At 41.5% G+C, this 25,135-nt stretch overlaps 3 protein-coding genes across 3 annotated transcripts; 2 read left to right on the top strand and 1 right to left on the bottom strand.

Annotated features, from left to right (window-relative positions):
- The first annotated feature begins 40 nt into the window (after positions 1 to 40).
- On the top strand, positions 41 to 14,115 carry LOC135514720 (ATP-dependent DNA helicase Q1-like). The gene is made up of 15 exons (XM_064938264.1): positions 41 to 147; positions 2,405 to 2,477; positions 3,085 to 3,282; positions 7,538 to 7,717; positions 8,571 to 8,677; positions 8,787 to 8,985; positions 9,250 to 9,416; positions 9,570 to 9,651; positions 9,763 to 10,029; positions 10,281 to 10,419; positions 10,501 to 10,592; positions 10,766 to 10,982; positions 11,276 to 11,405; positions 12,393 to 12,515; positions 13,996 to 14,115. Exons 2-14 carry the CDS (start codon positions 2,456 to 2,458, stop codon positions 12,486 to 12,488), a joined length of 1,896 nt encoding a protein of 631 aa, XP_064794336.1. The 5' UTR covers positions 41 to 147; positions 2,405 to 2,455; the 3' UTR covers positions 12,489 to 12,515; positions 13,996 to 14,115.
- On the top strand, positions 13,308 to 15,185 carry LOC135514594 (uncharacterized). The gene is made up of 2 exons (XM_064938020.1): positions 13,308 to 13,316; positions 13,996 to 15,185. The coding sequence occupies exons 1-2, from the start codon at positions 13,308 to 13,310 to the stop codon at positions 14,674 to 14,676; spliced, it is 690 nt and encodes a 229-aa protein (XP_064794092.1). The 3' UTR covers positions 14,677 to 15,185.
- A 307-nt stretch (positions 15,186 to 15,492) lies between these two features.
- Positions 15,493 to 24,078, bottom strand: pyroxd1 (pyridine nucleotide-disulphide oxidoreductase domain 1). Its single transcript, XM_064938265.1, has 11 exons — positions 23,753 to 24,078; positions 23,579 to 23,659; positions 23,245 to 23,364; positions 21,228 to 21,356; positions 21,060 to 21,133; positions 20,677 to 20,965; positions 20,352 to 20,454; positions 19,072 to 19,184; positions 18,827 to 18,949; positions 18,534 to 18,671; positions 15,493 to 18,346 (listed from the first exon to the last, which is right to left on the bottom strand). The coding sequence occupies exons 1-11, from the start codon at positions 23,828 to 23,830 to the stop codon at positions 18,098 to 18,100; spliced, it is 1,497 nt and encodes a 498-aa protein (XP_064794337.1). The 5' UTR covers positions 23,831 to 24,078; the 3' UTR covers positions 15,493 to 18,097.
- Positions 24,079 to 25,135: the final 1,057 nt, after the last annotated feature.

The following is a 25,135-nucleotide window of genomic DNA, read 5'->3' as shown; positions in this document are numbered from 1 at the left end:
CCCAATACCACCGAGAAAGTAAAACAACCGCAATCTGATTGGTCTGCACAAGAAGAAAAAAAAAAAATCACCGGCGCGAGCTGTCTAGCAACGGGAGCGCAAATAAACAGTGCAAACTCGAGAAGTGAGGGGAGTACATTTTTGATGGTGAGTTTTGCTTTGTTCTTTCAACGTCCTCTTTCCCTAATTTTCCATAATTTCGTTCCGCATGTTAGTATCATTAATGACTAGCCAAATATGTAGGTTTCAAAAAGATGGAAGTATAATTTTCTAGCTGGTCAGCTACAGGTTGGCTAACATTAACATTAGGCTGTTTGGTGGAGCAGGTGGCTGATTCCCGATGGAGGCTGGTTAACGTACTGCGAGGGTGGTTGATCATTGGCAATCTATTTATCTAACTATCATTGGCTAGCAATCTAATATGGTGAAGAAAAAGCTAAGATAAAGGGTAAAGCCACATGGAGGAAGGGTGGGGGCTTTCCCGGTTCACACATGTCCGTTTACTTTACACAATAAATGTTTACATTCCGCCCTGCTTGCCAAAAGCTCAAGGAAACAACTTGTCCGTGTATGGATAGATTCAAAGTGTATTTTATGCATACAGTTTATAATATATCCTTGGATAATTAAGAAATAAAGCCCGAGGGAGTGTGGTATATGGCCAATATACCACCTAAAGGCTGTTCTTACCCAAAACGCAATTTCCCTAAATAATGGACAGTGTAATTTCACTGTAGAATTAATTGCCAATAGTTCATTCTAACATGTTCAATGTCTGAGCTGCTTTTGATAGCAATAGTCATATTGAAAACATTATTGGCATTGTTGAATTTGATTTTCATAATGGCAAGCTAGGACCTACTCATAACATTCAGCCACCACCTTGCTTGAAAATATGGAGAGTGCTACTCAGTGGTGTGTTGGATTTGCCCCAAACACAACACTTTGTATTCCGGACATAAAGTTCATTTCTTTGCCACATTTTATGCATAAGGCATTTTTGTGCCTTAATTTGGTCCCTTATTGCAAACAAGATGTATGTTTTGGAATATTTATTTTCAGTGTTGTTGATCCATCCTCAGTTTCCTCCTATCAAAACCATTACACTTTATTTTATATCTAAAAAAAAAAAAAAATTCTCTCAAACTTCTGGGCGATTCTCGTAAAAAATATAAAATGTTCTCTAAATAAGCATTGTTGTACTATTAAAGGTAAAATACACTGCATTTCAAACAGTCAGCAATAATCTAATGAATTCAGGGCTTGTGAAATTATATCTAGACTAAATAAAAGCCTTCCACAACCATAAAACCCACTAATAATTTCATAAAAATATTTTAATAACCTGCGTTTTAAAATGTTTTTATAATCACTGATCTGGCTTTCAAGTATGTCTATGAAAATGCCCTTTTTTGTTACAAATGTAACTAGTATCATGCACATTCACTGATAATGAATAACTTCTTGTAGTAGGCATTAGGCACTAGCCAATTAGCACAGGTATCATCAACAATATCTCAAGCCCACGTGCTAGTGATTAGCCAGCTAATCTTTAGACAACTTTGATCTAGTTGCTAGCTAACAAAGTTGAACAGTTGAATTGTTATGAACACACCCTTCTGTCTGAAAAGCATGTCCACTTTGTTCAGATGTTGAAATCAAGTGGCCTACCTTATTTCTCAGAATGAGAACAAGTTGCTAAGTACTTATTTAATTGTGTTTTATTCTTATTGCACATTTATAAATCAGACTAGACAGCTATTATAATAACAGCCCTTTGGCTAAAATGCTGCTAGCGGTAAGTGGTACCCCAATGCCGCACGGACAAACTTGAGCATTAATTTTCCAGAATCAATGTTCATTGACACTCGTTTTAGGAGTCTGCTCTGCGCACAATTTGAGTAGTTGAGACAACATTTCTAATGATAAACTTTAACTTCTCTATTACAGTAAAATGGCTCATTGTGTTTGTCCATATGATTCTGCAGGACCAAAACTCAAATAGTGAGTTGAAACCACATGTCAGAGAGGAAGATGTGAGCTCTCAACTTTGTTGGTGTGAGAGGAAGGGGGAGGAGCTTGGTATGTGTGTAAATCATAGACAAAGAGATGAAGCAAGATGTTTCACTTTTGATTAAGTCTGTTCATAAATAAGGCCAATGTGTTTCTATGGGCTTATTTTGGATCTAAACATGTCGCCTGCCTTCCCACCTTTGGGGACAACGACTCCTATTGTTAGGGCGGAGGCCAGTGACACAATCTCACTTTAATCCATTTTAAATTTAGGCTGCCTGTAACCCAACAAAATCAGGGGGAAAAAACAAGGGGTAGGAATTCTGTCTGAAAGCACTAGATCTTGCTAGCCTCATTGCATAACACTGCCATTTCCCCCCTCATTCAACAGAGTGATAAAAGTCTGCAAGGTGATTGATTGTGTTGTAGATTTGCCTTGGAAATGGACAGTGACAATGTCGACGGTAAGTGAATGTGATCTCACATTTCTATCCCCCTTTCTTGAATGTATGGTACCAAACCCATAGAGAAACAGTGACTGTGAGATAGTCTGATGTGTGTCTGACATCATTAGCACCCGACCTGTGAAACACAGGTCGTTAGTGACTTGGAAGTGTCAGACCTGACACTCTCCTCGTCTAGGATCACATATGATTGGTCCCAGAGGAAAGCTAACCAGGGCAGATTGTGCTTTGAAATGGATATAATAATTTATATTAGGCCCTGGCCAACATGTAGATAAACACAAGGATTTAGCACAGCATTTAAAAAGAGAAGAACTTTGGAGTGAGCTTGCTGTTTTCAATTTCTGATTCATGGTACCACTGTTGTCTTTGTGCATGTGTGTTCAATGCATTTTCTAGATTATTTCTATGTAGGGCCTAGAAACCGTAGATCTTTGACTACAGGAAAAAGTCATTAAGAGATCAAATAGTTATTAACCTAATGTTCTCCTCCCTACCAGAGGGGCATGTGTGTTACATGAATGCTCCATCGTAAGTAGTAGAGACCATAGAGCACGTTGAATACAGAAAATGTTTTCTTATTTTGTGTTAATATTCTCCTCCCCAGACGTGCAGGCAGGGCTGGACTCTGTGGAGGCTGAGCTGGAGGTGGTGAAGCTGCAGATAGCTGAGCTGCTGGAGAAGCAGGCTAGCCTGACCTCCAAGAGGAAACAGCTGCTCCGCAGGCTGGAAGAGCCATGTGACTCCACCCAGCCCTCTGGATCTGCAATGACCAAGCAGGAGCTGCTGCGCTATGAGAATGATGGTACGGTAGAGGCTACCATATGTACAATTTAGACTGAGTGTACAAAACATTAAGAACACCTTCCTAATATTGAGTTGCACTTCCTTTTGCCCTCAGAACAGCCTCAAATCGTCAGGGCATGGACTCTGCAAGGGGTCGAAAGCGTTCAACAGGGATGCTGGCCCATGTTGACTAATGCTTCCCACAGTTGTCAAGTTTTCATGATGTGCTTTGGGTGGTGGACCATTCTTGATACACACAGGAAACTGTTGAGTGTGAAAAACCCAGCAGTGTTTACAGTTCTTGACACACTCAAACCGGTGCGCCTGGCATCTACTATCACCCTCCGGTCAAAAGCACTTAAATCGTTTGTCTTGCCCATTCAACCTCTGAATGGCACACATACACAATCCATGTCTCAATTGTCTCAAGGCTTAAAAATTCTTCTTTAACCCGTCTCCCCTTCATCTACTCTAATTTGAAGTGGATTTAACAATTGACCTCAATAAGGGATGATGGCTTTCACCTGTATTCACCTGGTCAGTCTGATAGGGATGCACATTTCAGTCAATTTTGCTGCCGACTAACTGACCCTTATTAACCGGTCAACAAACAGCAAAAATAAATAGAGGTGACCAACAGAAAATACTATCAGAGATCTGACTATAATGATGAAATACTTACATTTCTGCCCAAACAATGGGAGTCGTCCCAAGGCGAGAAGGCAGGCGACAAGCTTAGGCCCAAAATAAGCCCATAGAAAAGCATTGGACATATTTTGGCAAGTGAAACCTCTCGCTTCGCCTCTTCGTCTCTGATACTATTCATGTATACAGTTGAAGTCGGAAGGTTACATACACTTAGGTTGGAGTCATTAAAACTTGTTTTTCTACCACTCCACAAATTTCTTGTTAACAAAGTATAGTTTTGGCAAGTCGGTTAGGACATCTACTTTGTGCATGACAATTTTCCCAACAATTGTTGGTGCGAAAAGTGCAAATCAATCCGATAACAACAGCTAAGAACCTTGTGAAGATGCTGGAGGAAACAGGCACTATATCCACAGTAAAACGAGTTCTATATCAACATAACCTGAAAGGCCGCTCAGCAAGGAAGTAGCCGCTCCTCCAAAACCGCCATAAAAAAAGCCAGACTACGGTTTGCAACTGCACATGTGGACAAAGATCATACTTTTTGGAGAAATGTCCTCTGGTCTGATGAAACAAAAATAGAAGTGTTTGGCCATAATGACCATCGTTATGTTTGGAGAAAAATGGGGAGGCTTGCAAGAAGACAAACACCATCCCAACCGTGAAGCACGGGGGTGGCAGCATCATGTTGTGGGGGTGCTTTGCTGCAGGAGGGACTGGTGCTCTTCACAAAATAGATGGCATCATGAAGCATGAAAATTATGTGGATATATTGAAGCATCTCAAGACATCAGCCAGGAAGTTAAAGCTTGGTTGCAAATGGGTCTTCCAAATGGACAATGACCCCAAGCATACTTCCAAGGTTGTGGCAAAATGGCTTAAGGACAACAAAGTCAAGGTAATGGAGTGGCCATCACAAAGCCCTGACCTCAATCCTATAGAAAATTAGTGGGCAGAACTGACAAAGCGCGTGCGAGCAAGGAGGCAGACAAACCTGACGCAGTTACACCAGCTCTGTCAGGAGGAATGGGCCAAAATTCACTCATCTTATTGTGGGAAGCTTGTGGATGGCTACCCAAAAAGCGTTTGACCCAAGTGAAACAATTTAAAGGCAATGCTACCAAATACTAATTGAGTGTATGTAAACTTCTGACCCACTTGGAATGTGATGAAAGAAATAAAAGCTGAAATAAATAATTCTCTACATTTATTCTGACATTTCACATTCTTCAAATAAAGTGGTGATCCTAACTAACCCAAGACAGGGAATTACTAGGATTAAATGTCAGGAATTGTGAAAAACTGAGTGTAAGTGTATTTGGCTAAGGTGTATGTAAACTTCCGACGTCAACTGTACAAGTACTCAACATTGTTAATTACGAGCTTAATGTTAACATGCAATAATGACAAGGCTCTAACCTATTAGTGACATGCGACTCCTGTCATGAAACAGCTAATAAAGCATTTTGCCCAAATGCATTTAGCGGAAAACACAGTCCTAAAGTGCGCACCTAATGCGAGCAGTGACAGAGAGAAATCTCCTTTAGAAATCGTCAAATAGCAACTACTATGATGGGTTGCTAATATGTCTAGGATTGTGCCTTTGGCTTCTGGACAACGAAATAAAGTTTATGAAAACCATTTGAACAGGAGAGAAATCCTGGTTAATGGCATGAGGAAGTCATTATAAAATAATTGCCTCCACGTTTCTATGGATGGATTTGTTTTGGCTAGGCTACTTTGAAGTAAGGTAAGACACGCCTCATTATTTCAAGTCATTTAAAATGTTCAGGTTTCAAACAATTATACTGCCTCAAGCAAACACTACAAAGTGGTGGGTGACGCGCTGATAGTCAACGGTCTATGCATCCAAATGGCGAATGGGAGGTGAGAGAGAAATAAAAAAATAGCTCATTTTTTCATCGTGGCCACCAAAATGAACACGCGTTTTGTTGCGCAATGACTGGGCTTACAAAAGCAGGTTTCATTCCAGTAGCATACAGGCTCTTTGAGGAGCTATTATCGCGCTGTCTGACAGGTGGTAGGCTATTCCGCTTTTCAAAATAGACTCTGTATGCTGTGCGCGCGGGATAAATAAAATGCATGACGGCTAACAAATAGGACTGATGGTAGCGCTCACCTTGTCTTCTCCGGGCTTTTTCCCGGATGTCCCAAACAATCGGAAAGGGGATCCATCAGAGAAAATTACTTTACCCCAGTTCTCAGCAGTCCAATCCCTGTACCTTTTGGAGAATATCAGTCTGTCCCTGATGTTTTCCCTGGAGAGAAGTGGCTTCTTTGCTGCCCTTCTTGACACCAGGCCATCCTCAAAGTCTTTGCCTCACTGTGCGTGCAGATGCACTCACACCTGCCTGCTGCCATTCCTGAGTAAGCTCTGTATTGATGGTGCCCCGATCATGCAGCTGAATCAACTTTAGGAGACGGTCCTGGGCTTTTTTGGGCGCCCTGAAGCCTTCTTCACAAGAATTTAACCGCTCTCCTTGAAGTTCTTGATGATCTGATAAATGGTTGATTTAGGTGCAATCTTACTGGCAGCAATATCCTTGCCTGTGAAGCCCTTTTTGTGCAAATCAATGATGACGGCACGTGTTTCCTTTAATCAATCATGGCTGACAGAGGAAGAACAATGATTCCAAGCACCACCCTCCTTTTGAAGCTTTCAGTCTGTTATTCGAACTAAATCAGCATGACAGAGTGATCTCCAGTCTTGTCCTCGTCAACACTCACACCTGTGTTAACGAGAGAATCATTGACATGATGTCAGCTGGTCCATTTGTGGCAGGGCTGAAATGCAGTGGAAATGTTTTTTGGGGGGATTCAGTTCATTTGCATGGCAAAGAGGGACTTTGCAATTAATTGCAATTCATCTGATCACTCTTCATAACATTCTGGAGTATATGCAAATTGCCATCATATAACTTAACTGAAAATTAATATTTGTGTCATTGTCAAAACTTTTGGCCACGGCTGTACCATGACTCCATGTGTGTTATTTCATAATTTTGATGTATTCACTATCATTCTACAATGTTTGTTAAATGAATTGAGAAGCACAACCACACTGCTGTGTGTGTAATATGTTCCAGACCTGGGTTCAAATACTATTTCAAATATCTCAATTACTTTCACATACATTTCTAAGGAAGTACTCAGATTTGTTTTATTTGAAAAGTCAAGTAGTTGAATATTGGTATGTATTTTCCAATGCTCATACACTGACTCAAATACACTCCCATACATTTAACCCAGGTATTTTGAAAAACGTATTTGAAAATACTTTCAAATAGTAGGCTAATTATAGCTAAATGAAAATACATCCAATAGAAGTAGTTGATTCGGGCCACATTATTTTAAAATACTCAAATACATATTTTAAATAACTAATAATTGAATACACATGTATTTTAACTCTGCCTATATTTTTGGATGTAAACATATCAGATATATCATTCCAGGAGCTGAATTGCACAGTTCAATTTAAAGCAAAAATAAATATGTAGATTGTGTCTAAAGTGCTATTTTATCAGGTGGCCTACAATCTTGAAGGCTGAATATATTGCTGTACTGTATTTTGACATGCTTGAATGTTTTTTTTCCAAACCTAGATTTCTCGTGGTCAACAGAGCTGGAGCAGAATCTGAAGGATGTGTTCCAGCTCTCTAAGTTCCGTCCTCTCCAGCTGAAGGCCATCAACCTTAGTATGTCTGGTAAAGACCTCTTTCTAGTGATGCCCACTGGACGAGGGAAAAGCCTCTGCTATCAGCTACCTGCAGTCTGCTCTGAGGGTGAGGGGAGAACGCACACACACACCCATAAAATGCATGCATACATACATGTGATACACACACACACACACACACCTGGTGCATATACTGAAAACACTAATGTTACAGTTCATTGAATAATTGTGTGTGCTGTGCAAACACGTACTGCAGACAGGGCTCTAAATTAACATGTTTCATTGGTAGCTCTGGTGCTCCCAATTTCTTTTAAAGTTAGGAGCACCACATGAAATTTAGGAGCACCAGAAAATAAGATTTTTTTCAAATTAATTGTGATACAGCCTATATTGGACCTATATGAACTTGACTTACTTTTGAACCACATGTTATGCCTTAGAAACTAATATGTAACACTGTAAAGACATGAGTTTATTATAAAGGCTAAAATGTTAATACGAATGAATACCTGTCATTGAAATTTCAAAGTAATTTGTAGATTATTAGGTTTCTACATTGTGTAAAAGCACTATTTTCCTATTGAGATGCATTACGTTTAAAATTCTATACTATCTTTAAGAACGTCAGGTTTGTGATGACATGCAGGAGCTCTGTCATACTGTACATTCATTGCTCTCCTGAAAAAGCTGTCCCTTCTTCTTTCTGTGCCCCCAAATGTTTGGATATACTGGTCAAGTTACCAGGATGTTAGCTAGCTAGCCAATTCGGTAACATGACTGAACAAAGTTTAAAAAGGCGCACTGTGCTACAAAAATAAAACTCCTGGTCGCACAGCAAAATATTTGGTCACATATGCAACTAAATTAGTCGCACTTTAGCGCCCTGACCGCAGATGGTTGCAGCCATTACTCGCTGCAGTGTTGTTGTTGTTTTTTAATGTGTGTTTGTGTGCTGCCAGGTTTCACTCTGGTAGTAACTCCTCTAGTTTCTCTGATGGAGGATCAGCTCATGTACTTAAAGTCCATCGACGTTGAAGCCGTCTCTCTCAACGCATCCAGCAGTAAGGTAATGACCAGCACAAACACTTTCTACATATGATTGATTCTTTGCTGGTATTGATTATGATTATAGCTGTAGGATTCGTGTTTGATTTGACTTCTGCTATGCACCTCAGGAACATGCTAAAATGGTCCTAGCGGAGATGACGGACTCCAAAGCGCCTTTCAAGCTGCTGTATGTGACTCCAGAGAAGATAGCGAAGAGCAAGCTGCTGATGTCGAGGCTGGAGAAGGCCTACAACGCAGGCAGGCTTAGCCGTATTGCTGTGGACGAGGTGCACTGCTGCAGCCAGTGGGGACACGACTTCAGACCTGGTGAGAGACTGCAACTGTACTGTATATGGACTACTTACTTTTTATTAGTCTCCTTGCTTTGTTTTGGAAAGTAAAGGGCTACTCAAACATCACTTTACGTTACAATACCCAAACAAGGATATCACCATGTAATTAAACAGAACACTTCAATGTATCTCTATGCATACCACTTAGAATGCATTCCCAATAGATTGCTTCATTCTAAGGTGTATGCTGTGAGTTTCGTGTTGGGCTGATAGCCAACTACCCTTCCTCTTCCGCCAGACTACAAGCTTCTGGGGATCCTGAAGAGGCAATTCCCAAAGGTTCCGTTGCTAGGGCTGACGGCCACGGCAACCGGCAGTGTTCTAAAGGACTGTCAGAAGATCCTGTGTGTCCCTGAGCCAATCACACTCACCGCCTCCTTCAACCGCACCAACCTCTACTACGAGGTGGGGGTCATGGCAACTATACACACCTGGCCGCCACCTGTTTGGCAAACACCTGTTGATGTTCTTTTGACCTTTTAAAAATACACACAAATAGACACCCGCTGTATCTCTGCACAGAAGTATTTGAGGATCTGTACTGTTTATGTGTCTCAGGTACGCCTTAAAGACTCGAACAGTGATGATTCAGTCAGTGACATCTCCACACTGATCAAGGAGAGATATAAGGACCAGTCAGGTACTTTGAAAGGAAAAACAAAGGATAGGTCAAAATTCAGTTTGTCCCTTTTTCGAAACTATCAGCAGCTTGTTATCCAGACTTGAGGTATTATGCTTTTGCCTTTGGCAGGGATAGTGTACGTGTTTTCCCAGAAGGATGCAGAGACGGTGTCAGCAGACCTACAGAAGAAAGGCGTCAATGCATCTCCATACCACGCTAACATGAATCCAGAGGACAAGTCACAGGTTCATCGCAAATGGGCCACCAACAAGATCCAGGTGGTGGTAGCTACTGTGGCGTTCGGGATGGGGATCGACAAGGCTGACGTCAGATTTGTCATCCATCACACCATCAGCAAGTCCATAGAGAACTACTATCAGGAGAGCGGAAGAGCAGGTAGACAACTCTCTTCTCCCCACTCAAAAATGTGATAATTTAGAAACAACACCTGATCCCTTGACCTCAGAAAATGACGAATACTATTCTACATTTGGAAGAGAAAAAAAATCCCCCTCTGATTTTCCAACTGCGCTTCTTCTTCGACCGCAGCCATGGGAGTAGCCAGTTAGTTTTTAAACTCTTTTCCTCTCAAAACTCTTAACTGATTTCCCCTTATCTTTACCATGGTCATCTCTCCGTTCCTCCAGGCAGAGACGATAAGCCGGCTGACTGCATTGTGTACTTTGGCTTCAACGACATCTTCAGGATCAGCACCATGGTTGTCATGGAGAACGTAGGACAACAGAAGCTGCTGACCATGGTCGACTACTGTCAAAATGTGGACAGGTACTGAGCTGGACCAATAACAACGCTCTCATTGACAATTTCAGTTGTGTAGATATGTGTGAGGATCTCTATTGTTTTAAGGTGTCGGCGCTCAGTGATCGCTGTTCACTTTGATGAGGTTTGGGACGATGAAGGATGCAACGAGATGTGTGACGTCTGTCGCCATGGCAATGGTATGTATACAATATAGTGAACATACCACTTTTCAAATCCAACGTACATGCCGTGCTAGGGGCGTAGGAGTAGATTTGGAATTGGGCATATGAGTTACACTACCATCGAATGGAAAGGTCTTCCATCATTTATGTTGAGTCTTCAGACCTAAGATGCCTGTGTTTTTATCCAGACTACATCACGGTGGACATCACGCAGCATGCTAAAGATGTAGTCCAGATTGTGGAGCTGGCGGGCTCTCTGGATGAGAAACTGACCCCCCTGAAGGTGACCGAGGCGTGGATGGGGAAGGGTCCGGCCAAACGCAGGAAGATGATCCAGACCACCACCCTGTCTCGCCTGGAGGTGGAGGCCATCATCACAAGCTTACTGCTGCAGGGCTACCTCAGGTACTGACTGACTTAACTTTAAACCCTTTACCAGTTCAATATGCTTACTGCTGCAGGGCTGCCTCAGGTAGGCCTACGACCTAGGGCATGTTCAGCACACCATAGGAAAAACTTTTGCAACAAAAATAGTTTTCACTTCAGGCTGTACCTCTCTAAAGAACAGATCCTTGTCTTACATCAGGTACTGACGAAGGACAAATAGGGTTGTCTGGAGAGAATTGTGAGGTCACAATGGACTTGCTTTTAGAATGTTGATCTTTGTTTGATACCCCCCCCCCCCCTCTTCTCCACAGTGAAGACTTCAGTTTCACTCCATACACCACCTACTTCTACCTGAAGCTGGGTGGTAAGGCACCACTGCTGAAGAACCAGAGTCACTCCATCACCATGAAGATGAGGAGGACAGGCCTGGACGCCAACACGGTCAGTACTACACAGCAAACGGTACAGGAATCATTCAGGCAGGAAGCCTTTGGGTGCATCTCAAGAGACTAAAGTGGCCTCCTCCCATCTGCACGGAATCAATATGATAAATGACTACCCGATAATAGCTTTTTTTGGTTGTCATTTTTTTCCTAGTCCGTGCAGACTAAGCCACTTTTGTCTGAAAATATGTACATCATGTCTCATCTTTTCTGCTTATCACATTTTTCTATTTCTCCTTCTGCACTTCTGACTGAAATATTTCAGTGTAATGTGTAATTATTTCCCTGTACTTTACTCAACTTTCTCGCCGTCTCAATCCTCATGTCTTTGCCCCGTCTTCTCTCTGCCCTTTCAATTCGTCTTCTCTGTATCTGCTCTGTGTACCTCCTATTGTTTACTTGTCTACTTATCTGCAGGTAAGTGAACTATGTTGTCAGTTTCTTTTCCTTTCAGGCCAGCGGATGAAGGATCTCTATTTTTTTTTCAGCATTTTGATTGATTGAATAATACAATCAACAAAATCAGAGCGTTTTCCCTTTTATCAATGTTAATTATTATTTTAAAGATTGAATAGAATCATTCTTACCCTCATTCTTATTCCTAATCACTCTATATGTAAATCACTGTAGTTCTAATGCTGTAGGTTTTATAAACAATGTAGTGTTGCGTAGTACCAGACAGGCGCCGATATCAGGGCTCCAAGTGTAGTACAACACCTGTGGGTTTGGGTGTTGCTGAGACCTAGGCCTACTTATCTAATCCATGTTGATATTTGCTAAAGGTGACCAAGGTGTCGGTAATGGCCGATCACAATCAGTCCTACCACCTTGATATGGGAATGATTCATGTTTCTGGTTCTCCCATGTCAATTCTAAAACCCCTTCTCGTACGTTATTACCTACACCTAGCTTAGGTGAATGAGTGAGTGAATGTGTGTGATATGTGAGAGACAGACAGGTTAAAGCTGTTGTTGATAACCTACAGGTAAAAGTGTCCCAGGTAAAGACCAAAGAAGGAAAGAGATCTGGTGACAATGCTGCAAACTCCCCTGTCACCAAGAAAGTCAAGAGAGACCTCTAGTGCCCCCCTGAAGAGACCAAAGAAAAAGTACAGTTCCCTGATTCTCTATACAACCCACTGCATCTATGGCATGACACTGTCTGGGCAACCATGTGTATGTCAATCAGGTTAAAGACAAATCTGTAACGTTGGGCCCTGAATGATATCCAGGATGCATAATTATTCATAAAATAATAGAATATGCATGATGTCATACAGTACCATTCAAAAGTTTGGACCTACCAACTCATTCAAGGCTTTTTATTTTTCTACATTGTAGAATAATAGTGAAGACATCAAAACTATGAAATAATACATATGGAATCATGTAGTAACCAAAAAAGTGTTAAATATATTTGAGATTCTTTAAAATAGCCACCCTTTGCCTTGATGACAACTTTGTACACTCTTGGCATTCTCTCAACCAGCTTCATGAGGTAGTCACCTGGAATGCATTTCAATTAACAGGTGTGCCTGTGGAATTTCTTTCCTTAATGATGGTCAGTCAATCTGGAAAATGAAGAACTTTGAAAGTTTCTTCAAGTGCAGTTGCAAAAACCATGAAGCGCTATGATGAAACTGGCTCTCATGAAGACAGCCACAGGAAAGGAAGACCCAGTTACCTCTGCTGCAGAGGATAAGTTCATTAGAGTTAACTGTACCTCAGATTGAACCCCAAATAAATGATTCACCTTTTCAGAGGAGACTGCGTTGAATCAGGCCTTTGCTGCAAAGAAACCACTACTAAAAGGACACCAATAAGAAGAGACTTTGGTTCCAACCGCCGCGTCTTTGTGAGACGCAGAGTAGGTGAACGGAAGTGTGGTTCCCACGTGAAGCATGGAGGAGGTGTGATGGTGCTTTGCTGGTGACACAATCAGTGATTTATTTAGAATTCAAGGCACACTTAACCAGCATGGCTACCACAGCATTCTGCAGCGATATGCCATCCCATCTGGTTTGCGCTTGTTTTTCAACAGGACAATGACACAAAACACAGTCTAAGACTGTTGAAAAAGCATTCATCATGAAGCTGGTTGAGAGAATGCCAAGTGTGCAAAGCTGTCAAGGCAAAGGGTTGCTACTTTGAAGAATCTCAAATATAAAATATATTTTGATTTAACACTTTTGTTGGTTACTACATGATTCCATATGTGGTATTTCATAGTTTGACTGCACTATTATTCTACAATGTAGACAATGGTAAAAAATAAAGAAAAACCCTTGAATGAGTTGGTGTGTCAACTTTTGACTGGTACTGTATTTCTGTAAACACTCATAACCATTGCTACAGCTTTCATGGTTTGTGTCCTAACTCAGTCCTGTGTGCATGTCCTGTCAATGTCTACACACATGGCTGTAGATTCATTATGGAGCATGCTTTCACTAACTCGCGCTATGCCACACTAACATTGGGGTTCACTAACATGGTTCTGCATAACAACATGCTCAATCCAACCGTCTTCGATTTAGGATTGGTTCTTCAGTAAAGTCAGGGGTCATTGACACTTCCGGTTGTCTCCCATAGGAGGACCAATTAGCTGCTGGAGTTAAAGAGGTGGTGGTGACCTCCCAGTCTCCTCCTCCCGTTGCCCCCAACAACAGCAGCACTCCCCCTCCCAGACACAACAAACTGATCAAGATGGATAAAGAGCAGCTGAATCTGGCCAGGAAACAAGACAAGGACCATGAACAGACAGAAAGTCAGACAGGGTACGACCAGAATGACCCTGCTGCTGCCCAGCCCACTGCCATTGAAGTAGACGTAGAGATCAATATTATAGAGAATGTTAATGACAGCGAATCCCCACTACCACCATTAAAACTAAATTCAAAACCTAAGTCAACAACCCCTCAAAAGAAGCGAAGGAAACCCTGCACTGCTGCGGTTCCTTCAGAAGGTGCGGTTACAGACTCTGTCCACCGGAGGCCAGCATTGGTCAACTCTCCTTCCCAGGTCTCCATCATCTCTGAGGCTGCAGTGGAGGAGCTCTGTGACCTGAGGAACTACTACAGCAAACAGCTGAGGCGGATAAACTACATTTCCCATGAGTACTTGCAGAATCAGGGGTGCTCAGACCCAGGGGTGCTGGCCTGTATCAGAGAGCCACTAAAGAGCCTGCGCCTCCCCCGTGGCTCAACCATCGCCCGGACGGCACGCAACCTGTGGACCAGAGTCAGCTCCAGAAGGAAACTCATCCAAAGATGAACCTTGACCTTACATGGGACAGTTAACATTCAGATGTGGACAATACTGCATCTCTCTTTCACGTCTCACGTTGCCAGACCTAGAGCCATGGGGCAGACAAATCTACTTTTTTCTGTGCCACTTAATGTTCTATTATTCTGGATTGGCTTTGACAGAGAATATCCCCATCCAAGTTAGTTTGTAATATTTTACGGTTGGATCAATACCACTGTTAGCCTAAGATGAAGAGCTGTTTTTGTTAACATTTCAATATTTTACTTTGGATAAACTAACTCCCATGAACTGAAAGGTTTGTTGAACTGAAGAATGTTTTCACAATGTCACTTTTGTTTATATTCGAACATTCCCTAATCTAACAGCCACAATGTGCACGCTAGTGAATTTGATTCACTCTAATACGGTTTATAATACTGCACTGCAGCTTTGGAATAAGAAGGTCCATTCACATTTGAGGAACACAGTATATATCTTTAGCTATCATTAATAAAAATCTGATTTTAAAATGTAAATGTTTCATGTGACCATTTCAATTTTAATCTTTTGGTTGTAAAGTTAGTTTTTGCACCCTCTTCTGGTATATTTTCAAATAATTCCTTTTGAGTTACACGAACTCTCCAAAAACACAGTAAGAGCACTGATCAGGAAAATAATTACATAAAAACAATAATATTGAATCTACAAATGCTGTAAAAAATGTGTTGAATTTGCTTAAATTAAGGCAACAATTTAAACAATATTATTGAGTAGATGTAATTTTGTTTTTGAAGAAAAACAAGTTATTCAAATGTACACAATTAAAGTCCAGGGAAATAATAATTGTTGTAATATGAATGAGATTTACTTCATTTCTGATTAGTTACTTTCAGTGATGGTGTCTTAACAAATACATTAAACAATGTTAAACATTAAATTTGCCATTTACCAGCTTTGGCAGGCATTGTTAAGTGCTCAATCCATCTGCAGTAACTGGAGGTAGAACTGCAAGCATTACAATGTGCTGCATTTGCCTCTTGTTTAGGTTGCTGATGGTGGAAATGAGTGGTCTCACAATTGAATGTCAATTTGTCTGACGGTTTTGATATCCATTCTTCATGATCTATTACACCTTATTGCACAATAAGCTGCTTAATACTAATATAGAAATATACTTTTCTTCAAACATGTATACAACTTTGTGTAAAATAAACGGTCTACAAATATTGAATTACCCACAATTCTGTAAAAACAGAGCCATTAATTTAAATAAATTATCTTTGGTTATCCTCAATATACTTACATTTTATGCAACAGAGTTGGATTTATTCTTAACTTGTTTGTTAAAATGACATGCATTGATTTTATTAAGTATGTTGGTTCAATTCACCCCAGAAGGTTTTGTTTTTCCAGTGTATTGCAGATTACTCATTAATAACCCTTTTCTTGAAAACAATGTTAACTCAAGGTTTGATATTGATACGCAAATCTGTTCTTAGCCCTGCAGGATTCAGTCAAGAGCCCCGTTTATCCCTGGTGCTAAAACATGTCCTGATCTTGTCCACATTTTTAGACAGGTTAATTAAGACGATTAAAAGAACTGATTGTGATCAGATATTCCACTGTTTCCAGAGGTACTCGGGAACGAATTGATTGGTTGGATGAAAGCTCGATGGACAGGTCAAAGGGTGGAGTGTACAGGTGAGAGTCAAATAAAGACGAGCCTTCTTTAGGGAAGTAGGTTCGAGGGAGTTAAACACGGTTTGCGACACACAATGCTGCCAGTTGGAATGCCAATGCAGCTTTTGTTTTCCAACCTTACTAATCACAATTCTACCTGACTGAACAGCTTTATATATGTAAAAAAATAAATAGTTGTACCCTCCCAATTGCTTGTGCAATAGACTAGGCACTGGGATAGGGACCAGGATGTCAGGTTCTAAACTTGCCAATGCTTTTTCTCAACAAAGGTATATTTATAGCCCTGGTTACACCTTGCATTAACATGTGGTTTTGTGGTCAAATCAAGATGATCCGATCACTATTAGCGTCTACACAAGGATCACATACACACGCGGGTTGACTCATAACCCGCAATCTGCTGTTATATCCGGGTTTAGGGTCATGAAATAGTGTGGTTGATGGGGGAGTGGGTTGCGTGCAGGTTGAATAAAGGGAAAATGCATAAAAAAATGCATAAATTAATAAAAATTGTGCAATTCATATCTATAGCTACATTGAGATTTATCTTTCATTTTTATCTGGATTTAGTGTGTGGGCCTAACTACACTTGCCAAATGCTTTGGTAACTTGGGCAGAAAAAGTTCACATCGATCCACTGAGGACAAAAGGGAAGGCACATTTTTTGCGGGGTTAGTCGGCTGTGGGCCTCATTTTCACTATCACATATAGTCGGGTGGTTGCAGATGGGTTATTAGCAAGTGCTGGTGAACAAACAGCTGACCACCGCATCACTATTCTATACATTTGCAGCAACTACACATGGTATTTTAATGTCACATTGGCAGTTTAAAGTGACAAAAATATATGCATATCAGATTTTAATCTATTTTTCTTGCAGTCTGAACAGCCAAAAAGCACATGGAATCTGATATTTCAAACCACCTTCAAAGTTGATTTTAAATAAGATAAATCTGATTCCTGGCCATATGAGACTTGTCTGAACGGTCAAATATTTGTTATTTGCCCTCAAGTGGTTTTTAGACTGTCAACTGGCATATCGTGTTGCTTCCTCGCTACTCTGACAGTTTGACAAGAACATGTGGTAGCTAACTAGCTTGTTAATTGTTTACAAACAAATGAGTGACTGTGCTAGAAAGCTAAATGGCTACCTAGCTAGCCATTTACAAATGACTGTTTTCTGAACACACATCCGATTAGGTCACTGTTTGGAAAGTCAGTGTTCCAAAATGGATTTGAAAAATAAAACTGATTTGCGCATTAAGGGCTGCCGTGGGAACAATACTATCCATCTACTGTGCCTGCATTGTTACCAGATGACCTGGTCTCTCCCTGTATGCAAATTATTTGACAGATATTGTTTCAAAATAATCATGTTTTATGTTAAAACAAATACTGACACATTGGGTCAATAGTGCCACCTGTCAATGATTTTAGAGGGACACATTAAATGGTTTGATAATCCAGATCTGTTTACACAATCCAGATACAATGTGTCCCTGACTACCTCCGGAGGTGGTCAGGAAGATCTGATCACAATCAGTTTTTTTTTTTTTTTTTTTAATCATCTACACCAGTCTAAAAATGTGGGCAAGATCAGGACGTGTTAGCACCAGATATAAACAGGGCTAAAGTAGACATCCAGTTTAGTATTGATTTACGAGGAAGTTCTTGGCCCCTCAGTCAAAGTGGTCTATGTCGGGGTTGAGTAGTAACCCTCCATAGGGTGTTAGGTAGACACACAGGCTCAGTCAAAGTAGTCCTCTATGTCTATGTTGGGGTTTAGTAGCTCTTCTCCGTAGGGTGTTAGGTCCATCTGGTTGAGGATGAGGTTCTCAAAGGTCTCTTCCAGGTCAGTCTCTCCAATAAGGACTGCTCCCAGCATCCTCCCTCCGCTCAGCACTACCTTGACGTACTCATGGCCCTTAGTGCAGCGCACCAACAACTCCTGGTTCAGACCCAGACCCTGGCCGTTAAACTTCCCCAGCAGAACCACCTGGAGGAAGAAAAAAAAAAAAAGCACGTCAAGTGGACACACCTTATTTAGCATTTCAAGTCAAGTGATGATTTATTATTACAACGTGACAGGAAATGCAGCTTGTTGCAGGGAACACACCATAAAAGCAGATTCAACATGTCAACAGCTGATGTAGAAAAGCATTAACAACTTTGCCTTCACACACCTTGTAGTTGAAGAACTTTGTAATGTGAGAGAAGAGTTCAAAGCAGAAGTCCAGCTCTATGATTTCAGACAGGACATCAGCAGCCATACATCGCCCTGCGTACCAGCCCATCTGACGGGCCTGCGTCCACAGACGCATCTACAGAGGAGAGATGTATACAGGATATCATGTCATATCTCACAACTGAATTGATGACAGGATAGTTCACCACAAAATCCAAAAGGCCTGATACCCAAAGGAATGGTCAGACGCAGCATAACATGATTAGAAGTGATTCAGTGTGGTCTGTGTACCTGCTGCCAGAGGTGGCTTGGCTCCCAGCCTGCTGTACATACGTCTCCAGCAGCGTAAATGTCTGGATCTGTTGTCATCATGTGGTCATCCACTTTCAGCCCAGAGTCCTCAGCTAACGCAAACTGAACAGAATATGTATGGACAAATATTGGTAAATATTGATTCTGAGTACAAGTGGCCTGAGTTGTCATGAAATAATGGATGATATGAAACATCTAGCATCTGTTTAACTTATTTTCCTTACGTTGTTCCCATGGAGAAAAGGTTCGGTGTTTGGCACGACTCCTGTGGCACTGACGATGAAGTCACAGCCAAAAGTCTTCCCATTGGTCAGCTGAGCATACACTGGCCAAGAGCCTATATAGTAGGGGAAAACAGTACAGTGGTTGAAAAGATAAATCAACAATACTGAACTAAAATATAAATGCAACATGTAACGTTTTTGGTCCCATGTTTCATGAGCTGAAATAAAAGATCCCAGAAATGTTCCATATGAACAACAAGCTTATTTCTCTCAAATGTAAGTGCAGAAATTTGTTTACATCCCTGTTAGTGAGAATTTCTAATTTGACAAGATAATCCATCCACCCGACAGGTGTGGCATATCACAAAGCTGATTAAACAGCATGATCACTACACAGGTGCACCTTGTGTTGGGGACAAAACGCCACTCTAAAAATGTGCAGGTTTGTCACACAACAAAATACCACAGATGTCTCAAGTTTTGAGGGAGTGTGCAATTGGCATGTTGACTGCAAAAATGTCCACCATAGCTGTCGCCAGAGAACTGAATGTTAATTTCTCTAACATCCAACCGGACTCACAACCGCATACCACGTGTATAGCGTCATGTGGGCAAACAGTTTGCTGATGTCCACATTGTGAACAGAGTGCCCCAAGCTATGGAAAACAAACACAATTGCATTTTATCTCTGGCAATTTGAATGCACAGAGATACTGGGACGGGATCCTGAAGCCCATTGTCAAGCCATTCATCCACCGCCATCACCTCATGTTTCAGCTTGATAACGCACAGCCCCATGCTGCAAGGATATGTACACCATTCCTGAAAATGTCCCAGTTCTTCTATGGCCTGCATACTCACCAGACATGTCACCCATTGAGCATGTTTGGGATTCTCTGGATCGACGTGTACAACGGTGTGTTCCAGTTCCCGGAAATATCCAACAACTTTGCACAGCCATTGAAGAGTGGAAAACAACATTCCAAAGGCCACAATCAATAGCCTGATCAACTCTATATGAAGGATGTGTCACGATGCATGAGTCAAATGGTGGTTTTCTGATCCACACCCCTACATTTTTAAGGTATCTTTGACCAACCGATGCATATCTGACCTGTAACTCAGTAAAATCTTTGAAATTGTTGCATGTTGCGTTTATATTTTTGTTCAGTATAATTTACTATTTGATTCATGGAAATGAACACATTTTCAGCACATCATATCTCTTTCACACCGGTCGGTATGTGTTCCATTGTCGTAGAGTCATAGGTTCCTCTCACCAATGTCTGCTGTCTGTGAGGCAAGCGGTGACAGCAGGAAGTCCTGGTGAGTGTAGATCTGTTTCACCTCAGACTGGTACTCCACTGACACCCTGTGAGACACCTGGCCACAGCAAGAGTTAAAACAACTTAGGTTACTATGAATTACTGCTCCAGGCTGACCTCGCTTTCCTTGTTCCAGACAAATTCCCATCTCTGAATGGATACATTTCCACCAACGTGTTATATTTGTTTATAACAGATTTATAAACCATCTAATAAAATTGCTTTACTAAAACAATATTAAAGTTGTATTCTATAATTGTGAACACAGAGGCACACTTACCTCCTCTGCTCCTCTCAGACTGATGCCTTCATGCCAGTCTGGGCCCAGGGCACTGCCTGGCTCTTCCAACCCTCTTCTCTGGCCTTGTCTGTCGCCACCTACAGCAAGGCCCTGCGTAGCTGCAGGCCCCTCTATGGTGTAGCGAGCCCTCTTACAGGTAGCAGCTCGCTCTGGTTTGTCTGTGTCCAGGGAGGGGATCAGGAACTGGGCTGCTCCCGCGTCAAAGAAGGTGTTTCCTATGGCCTTGTCTTTCACTACCCAGATTACCTCACAACCTTCCACCTCATACCTGAACCCAATACAATTTAGCTATAATATATATACACACACTTGAGATTTTAGAACAAGACCAACTCAGACAAAAATAAGGTTGATATACTCACACTAGTTCCAAGGCAATCCCTCCGTTTCCAACGACTACAATTCGCTTGGCTTTGGATAACCGCTTCTGAAACTCCTGCCAGCACAAAAGACATCATGAGTACTAGATTAACTGAAGCGAATGGGTGGGTAAACAAGCAAATCATAACTGGGAAGCCATTGTCAAGTACCTGGGCACTATCTGTGTCTCGTATCCCCAGCACATAGGGGTTATCCTGGGTAAGGAGTTTGGGTCTGCCCCCGCTACAGATACACAGCTTCTCATAGTGGATCTCCAGACCATCCACAGTCTGCAAAGTCTGAGAGAAGCAGGAAGGAGGATCACGTTGTGCTTGCATTTTAATAGCATACACGGTACCGTATGCATGCTCTGTATGACAATGTATGACATAGTAATTAATGAAAAGACATCCAGAAGGTGGTAGTGTTGGCCCGGGATTTATGCTTGGGACCTAATGGTACACTATATATATACAAAAGTATGGGGACACCCCTTCAAATTAGTGGATTTGGCTATTTCAGCAACACCCGTTGCTGACAGCTCTATAAAATCGAGCACACAGCCATGCAATCTCCATAGACAAACATTGGCAGCAGAAAGGCTTCACTGAAAAGCTCAGTGACTTTCTATGTGGCATCATAGGATACCACCTTTCCAACAAGTCAGTTTGTCAAATTTCTGCCCTGCGAGAGCTGCTCCGGTCAACTGTAAGTGCTGGAATTGTGAAGTGGAAACGTCTAGAAGCATCAATGGCTCAGCCGCAAAGTGGTAGGCCACACAGGCTCACAGAATGCGAAAGCCGAGTGCTGAAGCACGTAAGAGTCACGTCCTCGGTTGCAACACTCATTTCCAAACTGACTTTGGAAACAACGTCAGCACAGGAACTGTTCGTCGGACCTTCATGAAATTGGTTTCCATGTCCGAGCAGCTGCACACAAGCCTAAGATCACCATATGCAATGTCAAGCGTCAGCTGGAGTGGTGTAAAGTTCGCCGCCATTGGACTCTGGAGCAGTGGAAATGTGCTCTCTTGGGTGATGAATCATTCTGCACCATCTGGCAGCCCGACGGACAAACCTGGGTTTGACGGATGCCAGGAGAACGCTACCTGCCCGAATGCATAATGCCAACTGTAAAGTTTAGCGGAGGAGGAATAATGGCCTGGGGCTGTTTTTTTATGGTTTGGGCTAGGTCCCTTAGTAACATTGAAAGTAAATCTTAACGCTACAGCATACGATGACATTCTAGATGACACCTACAGCACCCAATGTCACAGGAAGGCCAAAAAGATCATCAAGGACAACAACCACCCGAGCCACTGCCTGTTCACCCTGCTATCATCCAGAAGGCGAGGTCAGTACATGTGCATCAAAGCTGGGACCAAGAGACTGAAAAACAGCTTCTATCTCAAGGCCATCAGACTGTTAAATAGCCATCACTAGCACATTAGAGGCTGCTGCCCTATATATATATATATATATATATATAGACTTGAAATCACTGGCCACTTTAACAATGGAACACTAGTCACTTTAATAAATGTTTACATATTTTGCATTACTCATCTCATATGTATATAATGTATTCTATTAGATTGTACTGTATCTCTTAAGTCTATGCCGCTCTGACATTGCTCGTCCAAATATTTATATATTCTGAACTCCATTCCTTTACTTTAGATGTGTGTATTTTGTGTAGTGTTGTGAAATGGTTAGATTTTACTTGTTAAATATTACTGCACTGTTGGAGCTAGAAACACAAGCATTTCGCTACACCCGCAATAACATCTGCTAAACACGTGTATGTGACCAATTAAATTTGATTTGGATAAATTGGAACGCCGACTGTGAGCCAAGCCTAATCGCCCGTCCTCACTAATACTCGTGACTGAATGGAAGCAAGTCCCTGCAGCAATGTTCCAACATCTCGTGGAAAGCCTTCTCAGAAGAGTGGAGGCTGTTGTAGCAGCAAAGGGGGGGACCAACCAATTAATGCCCATGATTTTGGAAGGAGATGTTCGACAATCAGGTGTCTGCATACTTTTGGTCATGTAGTGTACATTAATACATTTGAAAGGTTATATTAATATAAATAGCTATAATATAACTGTATGTATTAACATAAAAATACCATATATTAGCCTAATCTAATGCATTTCAGCCTGTGTGTGTTTACTATTAAACGTACATGTTGTTGTGCATGAAGGGCATTCACTGCAGACTGGATGACTCTCAGGTTGGGATACTTTTCCTCTAGAACACTGGAGGGCCTCTCCTCCACATCAAACTCCTCCAGCGTCTTAGATACCTGTCCAGGGAGGGGAGTTTATGGGTTACCGTTAGGGCATTATGAATTACTGGATGAACTATGGACAGATCTATTGTAGACATAGCTATAGTATTAACTCACAAACTAATGCTACTTTGAACAGATTAGTAGTCTATAATAAAATATAGACCGTAACTTTTATCTCTGACACAATTTAACAATCATGATAGCTCGTCTTTCTGTGTATGATCACCTGTTTGAAGTTGCAGACTGCCTTAATCAGAGGGGCTGCTGTCAGGAGAGCAACATCAGCTGATGGGAACTGGGAGGCCAGCTGTCAAAAGACAATCACAAAACAGCGTAACATGCCAAGTCGATAATGTTACAGGCAGTACAGGCAGTTTGACAAAGTGCACAGTGGTCTCACCTGCTCAGTACACGTTACACCTGCAATGCCACCACCGACGACCACAAACTTGAATGTCTTTTCGGGATTTGCTGCCATCACTTTTCAGCTAAACTAGCAAGTTAGCTAGCTAGCATACCTGCATTGACAGAAATTGGAGATCTCGCGCAAGGTCCTTAAACCTATAATAGCCAATTTAATTGTATCAGTTTCTAATGAACTGCACTGTATGCATCCAAATGATTTTATGTCAAATAAAGTACCAATACATTGTTTAAATGCATTACATCCACTATTTTGTTGCTCTAAATCTTCAATATAATGCACTTCCTTGTTTGTGTCCAAACTATGGCAAGCGGCTGGGTCAAAAGTACATTTCCTTATGCAGAGAGAAACCTGGAAATACTGGATGGTAAAAGAAAGGCAATATGGATTTTCTCATTTGCAAATTGAAAAAAAAAAAATACTAGCAAAAGCATGCACGTTTTACTCCGGAATATTTTTCATAATATACAAACCATATGTTTGTTATTTTCATAACACAATTGGTGTGGCCTTTTTATTGGGACAGTTCAATCAATGGCTCTCTCTCCTCTAGCTAAAAAGTGATGCCACCAGCATGCGTCACCAATTATATAAATAGAGAGTGGAGGCATCCAGACAGAAATAAAACCTTCGCAATGAGAAAAATTACTTTGGAAAAAGAAAACACTGTAGAAACAGTGATAAGGCATGACCTGGCTTTCCCCCATCAATATAGGGAGAGTGGCTGGGCAATCTATCATGCATACAAACCAACATTACCGCCGCCCTGACAGTTTCAATTTCCACCCTTAGATTGAATGCCCTCTCAACCTGGCCTCTTGGGCCACACTGACCTTTGTAGGGGGCTATCCTGTATTTGGGGATCGGGGTGTGGGTGAGCACATTTGGAAACATGATCTCATGTGAAATAAATGTGACAAAATGGGGATGCAACATTGTAACATGTGATACCATGAACCTAAGCATTGTGAAAACCCAGGTGTCAAATGTCATTGAGAATATTTTACTTCAAAAGGCATAATTGACATACATTTAATTTAAACAGTCATGGTCACCTGCAGGTTTTGTCTTGTTCCCGGTTTGTTCCAGGAACGTCCCCAAGAAAATGTTTAGAACGCTTTTAGAACCTGGAGGTTTTTGTCTAGTTGCGGTCAGTGACTGACTTGAACTGAAATAGGTGCCTGTACTCATTTTGGTGCCGGTACTGTTTACAATCAGGTGCAGGAGTTCCATAAAATGTCCAAGGTAATATTTTATAAGGTGGTGCAGGATTTCAAGCTTTAGAACATTTGAAGAGCCGGTACTCAGCTCAGTTACGGCACAGCAATTTTCAAGTCTTTCCAGAGATATTAGATTGGG

Source organism: Oncorhynchus masou, chromosome 26 (genome assembly GCF_036934945.1).
Source record: "Oncorhynchus masou masou isolate Uvic2021 chromosome 26, UVic_Omas_1.1, whole genome shotgun sequence".
NCBI classification, from domain to species: Eukaryota; Metazoa; Chordata; class Actinopteri; order Salmoniformes; family Salmonidae; genus Oncorhynchus; species Oncorhynchus masou.
Note: the sequence above shows the minus strand (reverse complement) of the source record. Positions and strands in the feature narration are given on the sequence as shown.